General features: G+C 44.1%; 5 protein-coding genes across 5 annotated transcripts; 3 read left to right on the forward strand and 2 right to left on the reverse strand.

Annotated features, from left to right (window-relative positions):
* Positions 1 to 19: 19 nt before the first annotated feature.
* On the forward strand, positions 20 to 1470 carry CLUP02_11251 (uncharacterized protein; the record flags this gene model as incomplete). The annotated part of the gene is made up of 9 exons (XM_049290219.1): positions 20 to 104; positions 181 to 266; positions 307 to 456; positions 500 to 609; positions 681 to 711; positions 776 to 882; positions 919 to 1034; positions 1063 to 1358; positions 1438 to 1470. 9 exons carry the CDS (start codon positions 20 to 22, stop codon positions 1468 to 1470), a joined length of 1014 nt encoding a protein of 337 aa, XP_049147364.1.
* Positions 1471 to 1762: 292 nt separating this feature from the next.
* CLUP02_11252 (phosphotyrosine protein phosphatase) lies at positions 1763 to 2456 on the reverse strand (the record flags this gene model as incomplete). Its single annotated transcript, XM_049290220.1, has 3 exons — positions 1763 to 2035; positions 2127 to 2218; positions 2315 to 2456. 3 exons carry the CDS (start codon positions 2454 to 2456, stop codon positions 1763 to 1765), a joined length of 507 nt encoding a protein of 168 aa, XP_049147365.1.
* A 2662-nt stretch (positions 2457 to 5118) lies between these two features.
* Positions 5119 to 5663, forward strand: CLUP02_11253 (uncharacterized protein; the record flags this gene model as incomplete). Its single annotated transcript, XM_049290221.1, has 2 exons — positions 5119 to 5350; positions 5419 to 5663. The coding sequence occupies 2 exons, from the start codon at positions 5119 to 5121 to the stop codon at positions 5661 to 5663; spliced, it is 477 nt and encodes a 158-aa protein (XP_049147366.1).
* Positions 5664 to 6013: 350 nt separating this feature from the next.
* Positions 6014 to 19372, reverse strand: CLUP02_11254 (uncharacterized protein; the record flags this gene model as incomplete). The annotated part of the gene is made up of 13 exons (XM_049290222.1): positions 6014 to 6865; positions 6946 to 7228; positions 7264 to 7753; positions 7851 to 7939; positions 8042 to 8083; positions 8256 to 8306; positions 8366 to 11216; positions 18074 to 18253; positions 18417 to 18675; positions 18731 to 18956; positions 19014 to 19066; positions 19137 to 19187; positions 19250 to 19372. 13 exons carry the CDS (start codon positions 19370 to 19372, stop codon positions 6014 to 6016), a joined length of 5550 nt encoding a protein of 1849 aa, XP_049147367.1.
* CLUP02_11255 (uncharacterized protein) lies at positions 19077 to 19634 on the forward strand (the record flags this gene model as incomplete). The annotated part of the gene is made up of 4 exons (XM_049290223.1): positions 19077 to 19080; positions 19275 to 19294; positions 19352 to 19488; positions 19553 to 19634. 4 exons carry the CDS (start codon positions 19077 to 19079, stop codon positions 19632 to 19634), a joined length of 243 nt encoding a protein of 80 aa, XP_049147368.1.
* Between the last annotated feature and the right edge of the window lie 513 nt (positions 19635 to 20147).

Below are 20147 nucleotides of genomic sequence, written 5' to 3' on the forward strand. Positions count from 1 at the left end.
CTTGAATCGAGTCTAACCAATGTCAAGCCAATGGATACATCAAGAGCTCAAGATCTTGAGCTTCCTACGTGGGAACATGGGAAAACTGCATGGCAAGGTACAAGGTACAAGCTGCTGCTGACGTTAGGCCGGAAGCGACTTGGCGTGAAGAGACGTGTGGACCCACACTACGATCCCCAGTCCCGCACTTGATTTGCTGGCTGGGTCTTTGTGAGGCCTCTCATTGGCTCCATCCTCAGATGAAAGGCTCCATTTACCTCGGGCCAGTAACCGCTGAGCATCGTGACTGGACTTTTGGAGATGCAGCTTTTCGCAACCGCGCGACAAATCATCGCCATGGATCGTACAGACCACCCTCACTCAAATCCTCGGTTGAGAATTGAATATGGGTCCAAGGCTGGCCTGGCGGCTTTTTACACGGGCAGAAACGACCTCATTTTCGCAGATATATGCAGCGTGAGTACCTGCACCAATGACCGGCTCTAACACATCAATCAAGATTCTGCAATGGGGAAGAGAGTTTGGGATACGAATACTGCAATTTCTTTGCTTGATACCTGGATGCTGCATCCCGACACAAAAGGTACAAAATTTGATCTTTGGAATGAAGTGGCAGCTCAGCGCCGGCTGAAGAGCCCCAGGACTTTGGACCTTTAAAGTGAGACACTTTTGACTGTCAGACCTTCGTCCTGGCCCGCATTTGGCCCAGATGTGAGCACCGTCAAAACTTTGAACTGAAGGCCGATTCAGCCGCGCCTCATCCACAATCATGTAGGTCGGAACGAGACGAACCAAGCAACTGCACCCAAGGCAGGTTGCTGAAAATGCGAGCTCTAGGCTACCCCTCTCTTCCATGGTCAAAATGCGCCATTGCATTATCATGTAAGCTTAGAGGCGTCAGCGTCAGACACATTAAAGATTCCTCATTCGCAGGATCCCGAAATATCGCACATCATCCAACATCACAGCCCTCGAGGGATCTAACGTAAGCAGCTCGTCTACCGTCTTTTGCGCAGTCATCCTCGACGGCGTAGGTAAGCTACTCCTCCCATTATTGGGCAGCACTACCAAAGCAACCCAGGTACATCGATGTGTACTGGACGAATAGGGCTGAAGAATCTCTGACCTATACCACGAACATCTGCTCAGACAGTGCTGGTATCCAAATACTGCTTTCCCTTGGACCACCTGGTGCTCTGCCATCTTCGTATGCGATGCCAAGGCTCAAGTGCCTAGCTGCTGCCGCCGCCAATGACGCTAGCTTGCGCGTAGCCGTCATCTCGAATCCCATTTCGCTTAGGCACCTCGACCCCTCGAGCTCTCTTCAACGGCGTCTACGGCTCAATCCTCATCTGGCCGTCTTGCCGTTGTCCTGCACTTGGGACCTACATTGGCTGGCAACTGCATGGAATCTAATCTTCTATATGCATCTTGTAGCTGTGGAATCGATCAAACCAAAGACACGCTTAAATGCTCCTCTTTTCTCTGCCTTTCCTTCTCTAATAATGCATCATAATCAATTGGGCAGCGCGGCAAGCTGTTCTCAATGGCCTACCCGTCCCTCTTGTTCCTGTCCTGACGCCTTGTCGTGGACAAGATGATCGTCAACGACAAACCCATATTTGGCACCCAGCCAGTCAGATCTCTGCTGCAACGCGTGACGCCGCCCCCAAGTCGTGTTTCGCGGCGCGTCGGCGGCCCTTTATCCTCATCCATCTGGCTCCAGTGCCGTCTTCGCCGCGGTCGCAAACCCGCGATCCTTCTATGCTTTAGGGTCGACATTGGGGAAGACGTGCTTTAAAAAGTTGGTCGAGAACCGCGTGCACTGCTCATAAGCCTTTGCGAAGCCCTCGTCGCCACCGTAGTAAGGATCGTTGACCACCTCCGACCTCGGTCCTCCTGAAAACTCGCCAAATAACATCACCTTGGCCTTTGAATCGGTGTGGCCTCGTTGTTGTAGGTTTTGGAGGTCTCGTAGGTTGGATCGGTCCATAGCGAAGACGTAGTCGAACTTGTTAAAGTCTGAGGGCGACACCTAAACATTGTGAAAGCGTGACGGTCAGCAAGTCTGTTCTCTCTTCAGACCCGCCCGGGCGCACCCTGTGAGAGAGGGAGCACCATCGTACCTTGCGACCAGCGTGGTAGTAATCCGTTATGCCGTGGTCTTCGAGCGTCGCCATAGTTCTGTCATCTGGAGGATCGCCGACATGGTAGGCCGCTATTGTTGCGCAGAAAGACCGCGTCAGCTTTGCTTTGCGCACGAGAAGTGGTAGAGGAATTGGGTTCATCATGACGTATCCGCCATGATTCGTACCTGTGCCGCAAGAATCCACCTTTGAGATGAGGCCCTTGTACTGAGGCTTTTGCGCAAAGTTGCGAAACACGCCTTCTGCCATTGTCGAGCGGCAAATGTTGCCGAGGCAGACAAAGAGGACTGATACCGGTTGTTCCGTCATGATTTCTCTGTAGTTGTCTAGGGGCAGTGTGATGTGAAGGAGAGTGGAAGTTGTCGCGCCTTTAGCCAAGGTGGACTTTGTTCAGGTCCGACTGCCCCGCGGCCGCCAATCTGGGATGGAGGGGCACTGGTGTACCGTGTCTGAGTAATCAGACCTCGCACGGCAGGCGCTGTAGGTGGGTCCGCCACTTCGTCACCGACTTCTTCGCGGAGCCAGCGATTCCGTCTTATCATCAACCACCTCTCCAATCCCGACTTACATATATATCGCTCGCTACCAGACTTCGCATGCTTTGCTATTCGTCTCTAACCCAACTTAACTTTGCACTTGTCTGCAAGTAAGACTGAAAGAGTCTGGCAGCTCGCCGTCACCCAACTTTATGCTTTCTAAACCCCAGTACGAGAGAATACGATGTTACCCACGCGAAGCTGGGCTAGAGTCGTGGCACCACTGAGAAAGGGTTTCTCATATCACAGATTGAAGTGGTTCTGTGGCTCAACAGCTATGCCGAGGAAACAAAGTTGGGATGGCTCCAATTCGAGAGCCGAACTTTGCAGTCTACGGTCGAACCAGCAACAAGGCAGGCACCCGCTTCGGCCGTGCACCCGTCTCAGTTATTGAGCTCGAATTATCGTTCAGCATGCGTGGCTGCAATCAACTATGAAAACGGTGACCACCCCAAGTGGACGTTGAGAATAGAGGTGAACCTCCACGGCCGCTGTGAGGGCGACTTGCGAGGAACGAATCAACATCCCACGCGCTAACGGCTTCGGATTCGATACCTCATCTCGCCGCCAATCTTCTGCCCGGCACTCCGTTTGTATTCCTATACTCTACAATCGCTGAGCAACCCATCAGGCCAAGCTCACGACAGATTTCAAACTGCTAGGTACTCGGATTGGGGCAAGTTGGTAACTGGAACGGGAGTGTATGGAGCAACGACCAGCTTGAGACTGTCGCTACGGTTTGACATTTGCCAATCCTCCTGAGCATGAGGAGTCTCGAGGCCCGGAACAATCAATTGCTTGCCCATCTAGCATCATATCTCTGAGTAACGCGTTTCCTACAAGCGCACGACAACGTGAGAGAATCCTTGTGGCGCCTCCCATTCGCCACAAGGATGAAGGCTTTTCCCAGCTGAAGGTCAAATGGCATTCTATCAGGAGAAGAAACTGCTCAAGGCAGATACTGCTTAGGCAAACACGATGAAGCTAGCGGCTCACAATGCGTGAATGTTCGCTAGAGGTAGACGCTCCACGTTGGTCGATTGGTGGATAAGAGTGTGCAATCAGAGTCTGCGAGGCTAATGAAAAGGATGAGGAAACCAATTTCGCGTGGCCAATAGACCCGGAACGCACGGCCTCGGCCATCCGGTTGATAGCTACGCCTCCGAAAACACCACGTCGGTTGTTCTACACGTCTGATCATGCTTGACTCATGATCCCCCAATCTTACGTTTGGGGGGGTCGATTACATTTCTCTCCACGAAAGGCCGCTGGCTCGATAGCTGAAAAGTGCGACTGGACGAGATAACTCGCAGAGACTGGCAAGCATTCGTCCGATATTCTGGTCGAGGCACGGGAGGGCACGGGAACACAGGCCACACACCATGCGAGAAGCGTCGGACGGCTAATGCAGGTGTTTCTGAGTGCATTCCCTGCACCCACGAATGGAGCACTTCGATTGGCCAAGCGTCTGATCTTCCTCTTTCCGACCTGCAGGCGACAGGGGCCTGCGGGAAGCTTAGTTGATGCCGGATGAGCTTAACCAACTTCCCCTGAGCCTGCATTCCTCAGAGCGAAGACCCAGGCAACTGGTCGTCAACGTCATGTATTTGAGACCTTGAGGGCGCATTCGTCGGGAAAGATGAACAGCTACTCGGAAAAAGTCCAGGCTCCAGCGATTTCACAAGAGAGCATCTCAAACCTCAAGCTGTTCAGCTCCTTCAGCCTCCAGGGCCCTCACATGCGCTTCGGTTTCCGCGCGCAGACGTTTGCGGAAGATCGACCACAGCTCGGAACCGGAGGATGGAGGATTGATGCTACCGACTGACCCAGAATCCCCTCTAGCCGCCTTTGTTCACGGTCAGAGGGAAGACTAGCACCTGCGCCACGACTACTAGACAACACTGCAAAACGAGCCAGTCCGAGCGGTGCATTTCGTGAGAGCTCCAGCGGCTTCACGCCAAGTGAGGTGTGGCGGCCGATCATCTCTAGACTGACAGTAGACGTTCTGCCACAGAAGGGATGACAAGGCTCGAGTGAGCAGCTGTCTGAGGGGGTTTGGCCCGCTCGGTTGAATCCCTCACCAATAATTCCCATCACTGTCCCATAATCCCCATCCGTCGTCTTGCCTGATCCGGGGTGCGAGACAGCTACGGCGCGCTGGCGTAGACCGCGTCTTGGCTACGTTTGGAGCTCTCGGCGGTTTACCTCTATGAGCTTGTGCCATTCCGGCGACCGGTTGCTGTTGATGCCACATTCTTGGCGTCTCGTTCGATGCTCTTTATAAGACCACTTCGTCCTCTCTCGCAACCGGTCTGCTACTTTATTCTACTTTGCCTTTCCTCCTACACGTCTTATCAGCTACTTCGCCACACCTCGACATCCCGAACTTACTTCGATCCAACCTCGGCCTCGAACCATCACAGCCAACCGCCAAGATGAAGTACACCATTGTCGTATCTCTCCTTGCCGCCCTTGTGGCCGCCGAGACCATCGATCAGCTCGTTGCCGAGATTCCCACTTGCGCGGTCACTTGCATCCGTGACGGTGCCCAGTCTGTCAACTGCGATATCACAGACTTTGCCTGCTCTTGCGGAAAGGTCGAACAGCTCACAGCCAAGGTCGTGCCCTGCCTTGCTTCCTCCGGCTGCAGCTCGACAGATCAAGCCAGTATGGGATCCCACAAAGCATGAGAAAGGCATTCAGGTTTTTGAACAACAGAGCTAACACATCTCCAGCGGTACTTCAGCTCGCCTCTCAGATCTGCGCCCAGGTCGCCGCAGGAGGCACATCTTCCGGCACCGCCTCTGCTGGCTCCGTCACCGCTGCCGCGACTACGGCTTCCGGCACATCAACCTCCTCCCGCAGCGGCACCGCAACAGGAGCTGCCGTCACCACTACAACGTCACCAGCCGCCGCTGGTCGGGCTCAGGTCGCTGGCTGGGCTGGAGCCATCGCCGCGGCCGCTGCGTTCGCTCTCTAAATCCACCTTTCTCACCTACCAGTTGTGGCTTTGATTTAAACAACATCTTTACTTGATCCCTTGTAATTGATATACCCAATGCAAGAGGAAAGATTGCGGATTGCGGAGTTTAGCGGGAAAAAGAGAAATAGCCAGCACACCTGACGATGGAAGTCTTGACGTAGTTGTACGCGCATGCATATCTAGTTCTATCAGCTGATTAGTGGCAATGTAAACCCGAACCCGAAGAAACATTGATATCCCAGATTGAATCATCTACGATTCCGTCTTTGCCCCCGTCTCTATCATCATCTAATGTCAATACCGTCTAAGTCTATTGGGTATCACGAATCCCACCATGTCCTCTCGTCTTATCCAAGTCCGAATTTGCCCAAGGCACTTCCGTCACCGCCATCCGCACCGTCCAGCCATCCATGCAGGTCATCCATGGCAGCAAACTGCGCAGCATACCTCATCCCCTCGCGCCGCCTCTTCTCAACCATCTTCCAGTCCCACGCGCCGTCGTCCGCGACATGGCTCAGATCAACACTCTCGTCCCCGACACCGTTCTCGCCGCCCTGCCATCCGCCCTCGGTCGGCCTGTGCGGCAGCAGCTCGCTCGCCTCGAGAGCGACGGCCGGGTGCACCGTCAACCGCCCAATCTTGAAGACGTACTTGCTCACGCCCGTGGCGTAAATCTTCTTCTCCCAGTCCGCGCTGTTGCTGCTCGCGTCGCCGCCGGTGTTCCTCCGGACCCGCGCGGTGCCGAATTTCGGATCGAGCCACTCCGTCGGCCGCGCGGTGCCCTTGGGGACAAAGTGCGTGACGATGTACAGCCACTTGCGGTCCCACGAGAGGATGCGGGACCACATCTCGTAGGGGGCGTAGGCCGTGATCTCGCGGCGGAAGGAGCAGTGTACGGCGCCGAGCATGATGCCGAGCGGGCCGCGGGCGGGTTTTGAGGTTTTGGGGTCGAGGACGAGTTTTGTTGTCGCGTTGTGGGTGAGTTGGCGGAAGCCGGGGCGGAGGAGGTAGGTGCAGAGGTGGGTGCGGGAGACGTCGAGGTCGGAGAAGTAGGTCGAATTGGACTTGTGGATGTTGTAGTCTATCTCGGTGATGGGGGCGTGGGATTGGGAGATCATGGGGCGGAAGAGGGAGCGCGGGCCGAGGCGGGGGGATTTGCGGATGAAGAGGTGGTAGATTATTGCGTGCCATACCCGGTACTGTTCGTGGATGTGTTAGTCTTTTTTTGGCTGTTCTTGTCTTCTGTCTGTAGACGAGAGAGAGAGGAGGTTTAACGTACGGTCCAGACAAAGGGCATGTTCTTGAGGTTCAGCAGGGCAAAGATGAGCATGAGTATGCGGCTGAATTTGCCCGGGCCGGTGAAGAAGCTGGCGAGGACGATGCGCCAGTGGATCTTGTAGGCTGCGTACGCGAGACCGCTGGCGCCGGCGAGGCGGATGAGGCGGACGACGCGGACGGGGACGCGATCGAAGTCGGCCTCGGTGCGCGAGGCCTTTGCGATTGCGGACGCCATCTTGTGTATCTGGTTTGCTGGTGTTGTCTTCTCCTTGAGTGACTGAGACCTTCAGGAAGCGGACGTCTTCTTATCCGCGACGACCGGTGCTTCCCGTCGCCGTCTGGTCGGAGAAGAAGACGGTGAAGATGGGAATAGGCGCTGGCGGAGCGCGCCGAGGAGGAGGACGACGAGGACGAAGGCCCAGAGGGGGAGGGAACGGAGGTGGCACCAGAGGGTGGTTGAGCATTGGGCGAGGAGGGAGGTCGCCATGGGTTGGTGATGGGATTTAAATTTCGAAAAATGTAAAGAACTCCGTACGGATATGGATTGCGCGCTTGTCTACCGGGTCCACGGAGCTCGTTTTGCGGGCCTCGCACCCACACCCCCGGTCGCTTTGGTTGGGATCGTTTGTTGGTGTTGTTGGGGTCGGGGCGCGAGCGCAAATTATCGTCGATTGGCAGCGATAAGTGACGGAGGACCCCCACTCCCCCAAACGGGGTTCGGTGTTTTTTTCTTAGTGCCAGCGTGCCTGTTTGCCCTAGCGTCACAGCGTGGGATGCGTGCTGCATTGTCATGGAAAGTCTGGGCGAAGCTGCTGGACCTCGGCTCAGCCTTTTAGGTTGTTTGTCGGCCCCCCTGAAAAGTTCGATTTCGTGAAATTTCTTCTAGAGCCAAGAGAGAAGCCTGACTGTAGTCGGCCTCGGTCGGTTCGACAAGGTTCATGCCATCGGAGAGTCGGGCTGAATTGGCATTTGATTGCTGACTCGGATCCTCCGGGCTTGCGCAGCATTCAGTGGTCAAGAGCTTGGCCGCATAATTCGAAATCGCAAAACGTACGAATGTTACTAGCCACAATTATCGATGGAAGCTCTTGACGTACCCTAGAATGGCTCTTGCTACTGCGGACGCTACTGTACTCGATCTGACGAATCATGCAGCGGCACCAGGTTGTTTCTCAAGAAGGATAAGCACATACATCACACAGACTTTGGTTTTCTCTTTTCAACTCTAGACAATTCTGGTTTACGGTAAGTACTATTACATAGGTACTACTTGATGGATAGGTACACATCAGTCGAAAGCATCGCGAGCACATCGGAGCCAGGCTCCACTTCTCGGCCGCAATGGAAGGGACCTTCACTGCCCTCGGAACCTGGAATTCCGCATGACGCCGAATCTAATCTCTACGAAGCATCGTTGCTACCTTTTGAACTTCCCCTGGTCAAGACGTAAGCGACGCTTGATGCGAATCCACAAGTTCGCCCGCGCAGGCTGAGGCTCTGAGGTCTCACAGACTTCTTCGACATCTCGTTGTCGAATTTGGGTACACGGCGCGTTGGCGAGGGGTACGAGGCGACCAGGTGAATCCGTCTCTAAATCTCCCAATGGTTGCCAAAGTGGTGAATGGTCAATGTTTGCGTTATGGCGAATTTGTATGAGCTGAACGCCATCCAGACCAGAGAAGATGGCCTGTAGTATCTGACTCCTCTCGCGACCTGCCCACTGCAACACACTGATGCCGCGCGAATTCTCCCGTCGAATGTCCGCTCCGCCTCGTAGTAATGATCTCATGATATCTTCTGTTATGTCCTCTTCCCCATCCTCATGAGGAAAGTGAGCACGCCGTGACGGACGGGTGACGGCCCAGTGCAGTGGTGTCATCAGTCCAAGCGATGCTATCCCTAGAAGCTCATTGGATCCCAATTCGAGAAGACAGTTGAATCCATCAATGTTTGTAGCAAAAAATGCTGCAAGGTGTAGTGGTGTCAGGCCAGAAACAGATCGCGACCGAGGATTGGCACCGTTGGAAACAAGGCATTCGATTACTTGTCGCCGGCAGTATAATCCAGATCTGCATGCCCAATGTAGTGGTGTAAAGCCGTAATTGTCCTCTTCTTCAGTATCCAGTCCATTCCGGATGAGATACTGACACATGGCCACAATAACATTGGTTGGCTCCTGAGGTGACAGGTCCTTGCTAAACGTCTGACCGTGATTGTATGCAAAAACAGCGTGAAGCGCACTCATTCCAAAGTGGTCGTGGTCCTTGAAGATCGATCGATCTCTGGTAAGCTCGTTGAGGCTGTCACGGTCCCCTGTTGAAAAAGCGGCGAACAAGGCTTCTAAGAACTCCGGGATCATCGTACGTCTTAACCTTAGGACTTTCTCAACCAACCCTGGACTCCCTGCCCATGTTGAGTCGGCCATCACACCTTTAAAGTCTTCTCCTTCAAGTGAGGAAATATCGAATGATTTACACAATATGTCAAAGCAGCCCTCGTGGCCACCCTGAATGGCCAACCTGACTGCGTTGTTGATCCTCTCTGTCGGCCTCCGAATCCTTGGTGCCGGAGTTTTCTGGGACAACTCGATAAATACCTGAAGTATGGCGTCAAGACCCAATGCGCTCAGGACCTCCAAGGGTGCTAGGTTTCGATTCAAACACTGACGGTGCTGAGAGGGACCAAGGTTATAGATCATTCTGTCTTGTAAATATACGTTCGTACTGTCATCCTTCCACATTTTGACAATTCCATGTACGCCTGAAAGAATTTCTTCGTCAATCTTGTGGCGTGGTGTTTGGGGCGGTATAGCCTCAAGACGATGCTGTCGCCAGTACCGAACGGAGTAGAGGAGGAAAGTATGTTCTCCGAGATAAATCCGAATGCTAGGAAGAGACCTGTTCTCTCGCTGTTGAGCCCTGAGCCATTCATCCTTGTGAATGATGACCTTCATACACAAAACAGCAAGATCTCGGTGGGCTTGCCTGTGGCTTTTGAGACAGAAATTTTCTCGCTCCTCGGCAGCTTGCAGGAGAAAGTCCCGAATCGATTTGTGGAAGACATCAATCGTGTTGTTTGCACCAATCTCCAGAAGGGGAGAATACCTGCCGACCCTGATGGCAATGCTCTTTTTGTCGTCGTCTGACATTGGTGTCTTGCACTCAGCGGGGAAAGGCAGGTCTTTATCTAGCCCATCCTCTAACACCCGGCATGCGAAGGCTAGTTCCGACTTGGATAGTGCCTGGAATCCGTGTATGACACAATTCATTAGTGGAGAAGATCCGGCGAGTAACTCTGGTGGAAGCCGTGCTACAAGTTTCTCTGTGACAACATGCATATCGTCCGGGAGATTTCGGAGGAAGTTCTGCAGTGATTCTGGTGCTGCGGTCTCGAGCTGTCTGAAGTAGAGTGCAATGGGCAGAAACCTTTTGGGCTGGTATGATTTCAGCTGCTCATCTATGATGCTCAGATGCCGCTGTGTGTAACCTTGAAGCCTCCTGATTCTCTCTTTTTCGCGTTTCGTGAATTTATCGATATCTATGCCGATCTCGTTCTCGTGATCTGAGGCGGCAATGGTTTGGAGGGTTTTAGGCGACCGGGCGTCCCATTCAGACTGCAATGCCATTATGTGCTGAAAGGGGATGCTTGTCATGAAAACCTTCAGAAGCGGTTTTCCAGGCTCGCTACTACTCAAATAAAGGCGAAAAAGGTCTTTCAGCTTCTTCTGGTCATCATGGTCTATCAAGTCATAAGCATCAATGACGAAGAATACAACTTGTACCCCGGACTTTTGTATCAACTTGCACAAAAGACGCCACAAGGGCTGCAAAGGTCTATCCCTGGGTTTGATGGCAGGGTTGAAGCATTCTTGATCGTCCAGATCAAATGCGAAACGTTGTAGAGTCGGTTCTTCCATGATCATCTGGTGAATTGCAATAGAGAGGACCATGCTTCCAGTGTGGTTCTCATGATGGTGACAGAAAGCATAGAGAGTCTTGCTCTTCTGCGTCGTTGGGTGGCTTGAACTGAGTGTCTCCACCAGATGGCTCGCCAGAGTAGACTTTCCAACGCCTGGAAACCCGGTGAACCACAGAGCACAATGCGTCTTGCTGTTCATCCACCATTCCATGCCAGGAGTGCGAAAGATCCAGCTACACGATTCAGGATGCTTTCTCTGGTTGATTTCTTCGTACGCCTCGTCGTAGCGATAGTGAACGAAGGATTTAATGAATGATGGTAGAGACGAGTCTTTTTTCTCCAGAACGTTGCTTGCTGTTGGATTACGAGGCAGAAAAGGGGCCCTATTAGGTAGTTAGGTAGGGGTGGTAGGTAGGCAGTCTAGGCCCGTGCAGACGGACCCTTCCACCTACCTATACCTACTAAGGGACCGCGGGCTCTGCCCACGATCTTCCCCTCCTATACACACGTAATAGACCTATACTAACCTATTAACCTAGTTACGACTAAAAGGTCTAACTTACTTACGTATATACTAATACTAATTAGTAATTAAATTATATATATATTTCTACCGTAGGTTAGTAAGGATATAACTATAGAAGAAATAGCCTCGACTTACCTCGCTAGCTATTCTAACTTATTAACTTAGTTCTATTTATTTAATTAATAATAAGCGGCCTAGTTTATATTACCTTAACTCTCCTCTATTACCGCTAGCTAATAACTAATTAACTAGTTATAGGCCGTTAAGAGCGCGCTTTATTACGTACGATTTCTTTTACTAAGACTATTATTATAAAAAGATTAACTACTTTATTATTATTATTAACCTCGCCTTTATTATTAATATTATCTCCGCTAGCCTTATTATTATTACTAACTTCTCTTTAATCGAACTACTTACGGGGAAATCTATTTTAAATATATTATAGCTAAGTACTATTTTAAATTAGTAATAAGCGAGAGGAGATTAATTACTAAGAGATTAATTTAATAATTACTAACGTACTAGCGCTTAGTAATAATAAGACCTTTGGAATTATAAGTACGTTAATAGCGAATCTCTTATTAATAGTAAAGTATTTTAAGATACTAAGGAAAGGAAAAGATCTCGATAATAATAGTAATAGGGATCTATTTTATATTACTAATAAATTTACCTTCTTCTAACTTAATAAAAGCTCCGAGACTAGATTAATAAAATAAAGTATAAGAAGTACTAAAAGGAATTGCTAATTAGTAGCTAATAGAATCCTCTATTTTACTATTAGAAGTACGGTTATAAAAGGCCTTTCTTCCCTTTTTATAACCTTCTACTGACCTTAGTAACTTTCTATTTATATACCTCGTTAAAGGAGTAGAATTTTTTAATTAGTAATAGTAGCCCGCTTATTATTATTAAAACTATCGCTACGACCGACCTACTACTCTTTTTAACCTAACTAACGTTATATTATAATTATAATATAATAATTATATTTTATAATAATCTTTTATTATATAACTTACTTTATAAATATATTATAATAACCGCCGGCCTTAGTAATAAGTAAAAAGGGTCTAACGATTAGTTAATATTACTTCTAGCCTACTTATGCTCTTAAATTATAGAACTATACCTAATTTTAATTTACTAGTAAGACTACGTTAACCTAACTTAATGGGGCTTATTTAATATTATACCCGCCCTTATAAATAATAAAAAGCTTAATACCTTTATCCTCTATATAATAAGATATTATTATTAAGATAGCCTAACGGGCGAGGAGTTATAAAAGGACTTTAAAACCGACTTTTAAAGCTAGGAAGTAGGGGACTTTTTAAGAATAGAAAGTACAATTCTTAAGAAGCTAAGAGACTTTTTTATAAATAATAATATTAATTTAATAATTAGAGATCGTAGTTAAATAGTAAAAAAGATTACTAGCGCCCTTAATACTTAATACTTCCTTACCTAGATTTCTAAAGAAATTATAGCCTACTATAGCCGTATTGAATGCTTTAATATATTATATTACGATCTTTATTTCTTTTATTTACTATTTCCGTAGTTAGTAAATATTAATAATTTTATTTAGTAAGTTAGAGAGATAGTAAGGGAATTCTTATAACCCTAACTTACTTAATCCTAGTAATTAAGATTCTAACCTTAGCCTTATTATTAACTAACTAACCTACTGCCTCTTTAAGAAGAAGAGGAGGAAGAACTAGAGAATAAAGTTATTATTACTTAATAACGAAATCTACCCCGTTAAACACTATACTTCGATATAGAAATTAAAGACGATATTATACCTAATACTTACTAATTAATTAACTTCGCTAAGCTCTATAATAATAAAAATAAGTATAGTAGCGAGAAGTACGATGTTTTTAATAAGAAGCTTCGGATTTTTAAAGTACTATACTAACGGGCGGGAATTAGCGGACGATACTATTCTAGTGCTTTTCTAAATATACTTAAGGGAAGGGCGTTAACTTTTTATTTTAACTAACTTAGTAATACTTCTAACCCGCTTAGCTTTAATATAATATACTAAAGGACTTAGGAATACTTTAAGCTACTTACGAGCTATTAGAACTACCTCGCTAAGCTCTATAACCTCTACTAATATTTTATAATTTATAAGAACCTAGGTAAGTTAAACTAATAAATTTTATAAGCGCTAATTAACCGTATTATAATCCTCTACGAGGCGCTAGCTACTTAGGGATCTATTTTTAATATAAGCGACTAACTCCTCTATTATATAAATAGTATACTAAAATATAAACTTATTATACTTAACTTAGTACTTATATTTATTAGTATCTATTACTAGCTTAGTACTTTAATTAATATTATAGAGAGAGAGCGCGACCGTAGTAAGTAGTAGTATTTTTAAAATAGTATTTATAATAAAGAGGTCCTTACTACTTATTAGACCGACCGTACTTACGGTAGCTTTAGTAAAAAGACCTAATTTAATAAGTAAAATTAACGCGGCCGCGGTATTATTAATAAAAAGTGTTTTGTTTATTATAAAACCGGCTATTAGTTAACTAAGTACTTAGAAAAAGAGCGACGTTAGGTATATAAGAAGTATAAAGATAGTAAAGAAAAAAATAAAAAGTTTATACCGAGCTTATATTTATAGTTCCTCGCTTTTTATAAGGGAACTACCCCTACTAATAATAATAATAATAATACTATAATCTAATACTTTAATAACCTCGACTTTAATTATAAGGATAACTACGAAGACAAAGTCTAGATCTTAATAGTATACCTTACGACTATTATTAATAATAAAACCCTTATAAATATTCTTATTACTTAGGTAATAGAGCATAGCCTTATTAATAATACCTTTATTAACGAGTTAACTAAGCTTACGGAACTAGCGACCTCTTTTTTATTAAACGGGAGGTACTTATTAGGGGACTTTTAAGGTATTATACTTAATATTAGTGCTACGGAATTCTTAACTACGGGCTACCCTTAACTCCTTATATTATAGTAGTAACGACCTAAAGTTACTTTTAATACTTTTAGAGCTAGCGAGGTAGGTATTTAATTTAGTAATAATAAACCCGTGAGGTTATTAAGATCTATAGTCGTTAATACCCTATTTAGTAATATTATTTTTTATATTTTACTAACTAATACTCCTTTCTTAGACTACCTAAAGGATATAGATAAGCTAGGAGTATACTTTAATAATATTAATAACTTATTAATTAAAGGAGATATTATAGTACTTATTATTTATAAATAGGGATACCCTTAGCTTTTGCTCCTTAATAATAAAAAAGCTATTACTAACTACTTAACGGAGGGCGAATTGCGCTACTTATATTAGCGTTTTGGCTACCTTTCGGTTCCTCGTCTCCTAAAGCTACTCTAGTAGTTTAATAATAATATAGAAATCGTAGCCCTCGAGAAGCTTACGAAGATCTACTAATAATACTAACTTAACGCTACTACCCCTAGCCGATTTAAATTTACTTTACGAGATAATTACGATTTTAATTATAAAGTTATAATTAACGTAATATACTTAATAAATTATAAGGGCACTAACTAACTAGTACTTTACGTTATTAATACTACTATTTCTTTCTAAGCGGTAAGGTTCTTTATAAATATAATTACGAAGTATATATAGGAGGCTTTTTAGCTATATTAAATCGACGTTTACCTCGGTCCGCCGGACTAGATTATTATAAATATTAATAAGAACTTTAGTACTATAAAGTTTAAATCTTTTATTAGATCTATGTTTATTAAGGTTAAGAAAGTACTTATCGAAGCTTATAATAATATTAATAAGTCTAAGAAATACTACGTGGTATTTAAAAAGGTATACGATATTATTTAAAATAAGTACTTATTAATAAGCGTAGAGGTTATACTTTAGGCCGCAATTAAAGTAGTTAACGATATAATTAGCTTAAATAGCCTCGTTCTTATACTTCTCATTTTCGGAGCTTTTTTATGCACTTCTAACGAATCTCTATTATTACTAAATATTACTTAACGTATAGAGGTAGTTAAAAAAGTAATAAGGGAAGTCCGTAGACTTTATATTAATAAGTAAGTAAGCGAGGCACTAGCTACTTAAAACGAACTAAATATCTCCTATATTATTAATTTATTATCATAATTAAATATTAAAGTTTAGTAAGAAGGTAAGGGATAGAAAGGCCTATTTAAGCTCGTTTTAATAAATAGTACTACTTACGTAATAAAATTACCTTATAGCTTAATAAGCTTCTAGGCTACTATAATTAAACCCTAGTACTTAGAGGAGGTTAACCCCGAGCCGCTAGCTACGATAATAGAGTACGTCGACCGCTTACTAATCCCCGTAATTAACTAGCTAATTAATAGTAGCGTCGCTATAGATAAAGTCCTTAATAAGATCGTTATTATAATTAATAACGACCCTCTATTATAAAATAAGAGGATTAAAAAAATATTAATATAGCGCGGCCGCGGTAATACTTTTATAATTACGACTTATTTTATATTTAAAAAAGAGGTAAATCTTAAGCTAGTTACTAAGCTCTATAGTAAGGGTATTATTACTACCTTAAGAGTACTTTTTATAAAATTTATTAATAAGGAGCTTTTAGGACTAGTAAAGAGAGGGGTAATTAAATTTATTTAACTTAGCCCTAAATATAAGGATATAAGGATATTTAAATCTTAATTTATTAACGAGATTAAGAACTTAGGACTTAACCCTATTAAAAAGTCTTACTTAGTTATATAAGGGTATAATAATAAGAGAAAAAAGGAGATCCTTACGTAGTTATTAATAATTTAAAGAACTAGTTAACGTCTAATCCTCGCCCTAGCCCCGACCCTAATTTAAAAAAGCTACGTTATTTAGCTACGAGATATTACTTAAGTATATATATAATTAAGCTAACCTCTTTACCGCAAGGTTTTTATTTAATTACTAGCTCGGATCCGTTATCTATACCCTAAGGGCACTATTTTATATGTCGTATAGCTACTATATAGTCTCGTAAAATCTAGTACTTATTAGTAAGTAATATATAGTAAGTATTATTTAAAGATGCTCTAGATAATAATATTTACGTTCGATCTATACTTACTAGTCTCGATAGGAAAAAGCGGATTATTTAGTATTATTAATATATAGACCGATAATACTATTAAATTATTAAATAAGACTTTTAGTTAGAAAGAAAAAACCGAGCTTAAGCGCGCTAAGTTACTAACTAAACTAAAATAGTAATTATTAGCTAACGAGCCGCTTATTTTTAATAGTAGGATTATTTTATTAGAAAGTATTAATATAGTACTTAAATAAAAGAACTAAGGGAAAAAGCTTAAGTAAGTTAACCCCTTGGTATTAAATACTAAATAATAATTCATTAAGTAGCGAGCTCGAGGTACTTATATCATATTAATTTACTAACTAGAGGTAGCTTTTAATACGTCGTTTATTACTTAATACTAAGTAAATTCGTTATTTATTAACTATACTACGCTAAACCGTTATATTAAATAGTAAATAGAATACTTAAACCGAGGGCTTATATTCGTATTATTAGATCTAACTATAACTAAACTTTTTATCTTCGTAAATAGGTTATTTATGAATAACGTTAATTATACTTTATAACTAGGTTATGTTATTATCCTTATGAATAAAAAATAGACTAACGAGAGCTTTATAATTAATAGTAATATTATTTATTATAGTTCTATAAAGAGTAAAAGGATTACCCGGAGCGTACTAGTATTAGAGGTTTACGGAATAGTTATAAGCGTTAACGTTGCCTATGCTATTTTAACTACTTTGGACTTTATTACTAAATAACTTAACGTTCCGAAGATCCCTACTATGGTCTATATAGATTTATACTTATTATATAAATACCTTATTAAGCTAGGTATTATAAAGGAAAAGCGCCTTATAATAAATATTATAGTACTTAAGTAATTATATAAACGCCGCGAGCTTTGCGAGATCCGTTAGATTAATAGCGATAATAACTTAGCTAACGGGTTTATAAAAAGTATACTAAATAAGTCCCTTAAACAATTCGTTAATAAAGGAATTATTATAGTTAAGATAAAAAGATAGGTAATACGTAGTTAAAATAATAATATATTATAAGCGGTAAGTCGTTTAGCGAACGTATATACCTCTCGGGCTTTAGCTTAAAAAGAAACGTATATATTCGGGGCGTAGTTAGATTAATAAAAAGCTCTTTTTTAATTACGCTAGATTTAATAATTTTTAAAGAGTTTAGGTATATAGATTATATATATTAGAGGATTAGGAAGTAATTAGAAAGAGGGGATATTAAAATTTCTATATAAATAATTATAATAAAAGCTATATTAAAATTTTAGTATACGGCTTTAGGTACTTCTAAATAGGGGATTAATTATAAATTCTATTACTAGTTCTCGCTAGCGGGGGACCTAGCCCCTATTCTAGCCTTTTTTATTATAAAAGTAGAAGACTGCTAATATTAGATTACGAGGTAGAAAAGGGGCCCTATTAGGTAGTTAGGTAGGGGTAGTAGGTAGGCAGTCTAGGCCCATATAGACGGACCCTTCTACCTACCTATACCTACTAAGGGACCGCGGGCTCTGCCCACGATCTTCCCCTCCTACACACACGCAATAGACCTATACTGACCTATTGACCTAGTTGCGACCAAAAGGTCTGACCTGCTTACGTGTATACCAACACTTGCAAACGCCCCTCTGCGAGCAGCCTCTGCCGCGACCACGTAAAGCACCTGCTGAACACGTGGATTATCTGGGAACAACGTGTATGCAAGCACGTTGTTTTCGCCTTGATGTACTATCAATGGGCCTTTAAGAACGAAGAAGTCAGTTGGACTGATGGTTTCTTGGGTTGAATTACACTTAAATTGAAACAATCGGCGTAAGATATTATCTTCCTCTACATGGTTCTTATCCGCCTTGGTCCCTTGGAGGTATCCTCCATCTTCTGGTGTTCTATTCTCCTTACGCACCTTGATGTGTTCCGGACAGCTCAGCGGCAGATGTGGGGAAAGAGGGCAAAGTGTCCGGAGGAGCAGGCAGGATATCCCTTAGATGATTGCAAGCGGCATTCGAAAGCTTTTTCAAACCATGTATCGCTTGTTTATAGTTGTCCTTATCGACCGGCATTGAAGTATCAAAGCGGCATATGTCGCTGTGGCCGGCGTTGATTCTGACAATTGTTTCAACGTCACCCGGCATATTCAAGGTCGCCGAGTCTCGTGAAACAATCTAAAGCGAATTAATGCCAAGCTCAGTTAAATTTGTGGAGTATATAAGGGCATACGGTTCCAGTTCCTTCATAGAAGGAATAGATGCGGTAGTTGTTCAGCTGGTGTTTCCAGTTCTCCTGCAGCATGTCCGAATAGAGTGATCCTGATGTAACTGCCTCCATCAGATCATTCTGGTGCGAATTTGTGATGAAGTTGATGACTCTGGCGCACTTCGCTCCGTATGACACAAGTGTCTCGTTCCCTCCTCCATGAGGATTAGCGAAAAAGGCAAGCCCGCGCCTTGTTCTGTGTCAGTGTTATGAACTTGAAGTCAACAAGCAGCTTACGGTAACTTACGTGTAATCTTTGATGGGGTTGTATTGTGGATTATTGTGGGCATTCACAAGAGCCTAGCGTGCCATGAGTAGGTCAATAACGAAAGATCAGGGCACTTGTAGGTTCGCTAATTACCTGTCGGACCAATATGCCACCTAGGCTATGAGCAACGAATATGAGAGGCCGCTGCGCACACTAATTGCCCATATTATTCTGAGCATAAGTGAACACAAACATTATTTTTGGACGTGACAAACCTGATCTCGCTCTACCTCAATACAGTTCAGAAGTTCCGTAGCTTCGTGAGTCAGGCGTTGCTTTGTGCTGGCCAGAACAGGGACAGAGTCGTATTCGTATAGGAGTACTCTCGCGTTTGGCATATCTTTAGGGAGGTCGTCTCGGAGCCAGAGTCGACCATTTTTGGTCCACGTGCGAATGGAATGGGCAGCCCCTCTGAAGGGATTGAGGCCATGGACTGCGACGATGCTGAGATCGAGTAAGAAACAAAATATCATTCCAAATACAAAACACGAGAACCAGTGACACTAACTCGATTATAGGCTTCTCATCGCCACTGAGGCCAGTGCCTGGGGCTATTTCGGAAAAAGGCTATTGCGAAAGTTAGAAAAAGTCAAGCAGTGACATCAATAACAATAATTTGGTCTACAGCGGTAATTACCATGATGATGTTTACGCGAATGATTATCGTGGGTTGAACAAAAGCTGCGCAAACGTGTCTCCAGCAAGCGGTCGTCTCAGGCCTCTGGGAGGGGTTGGGCCGACTTATCAGACGGAAGCAACAGGTCCCAGTCTTTGGGCCTCTGTGATCGAACTTGCTACTGCTTATTAGTCTGAAAGCCCATGTCTAACTGCTACCGGCACCACAATTGAAAATGCTTTTCTAAGTGGCATGTAGGTGGCTGGTAGCTAAGTAAATGATTTTATTAGTATCCCTATTATAGGGTAGTTAGTTCGAACCGTAGTTAACGAAGAGATTAATTAAACTATTTAAATATCTACGTAATAGGTATAAAAAGGAGGTTCTAATTATAAGTTAAGCTAGCTATAATAATCGTAAGTAGGGCCCCTAATTAGCCCCTACGTAGTTAGTTATATACCGTAGTTAAATTAAACTTTTAATTTAATACTAACTTT

The sequence above is a fragment of the Colletotrichum lupini genome, chromosome 5 (assembly GCF_023278565.1).
Source record: "Colletotrichum lupini chromosome 5, complete sequence".
Taxonomy (NCBI): Eukaryota; Fungi; Ascomycota; class Sordariomycetes; order Glomerellales; family Glomerellaceae; genus Colletotrichum; species Colletotrichum lupini.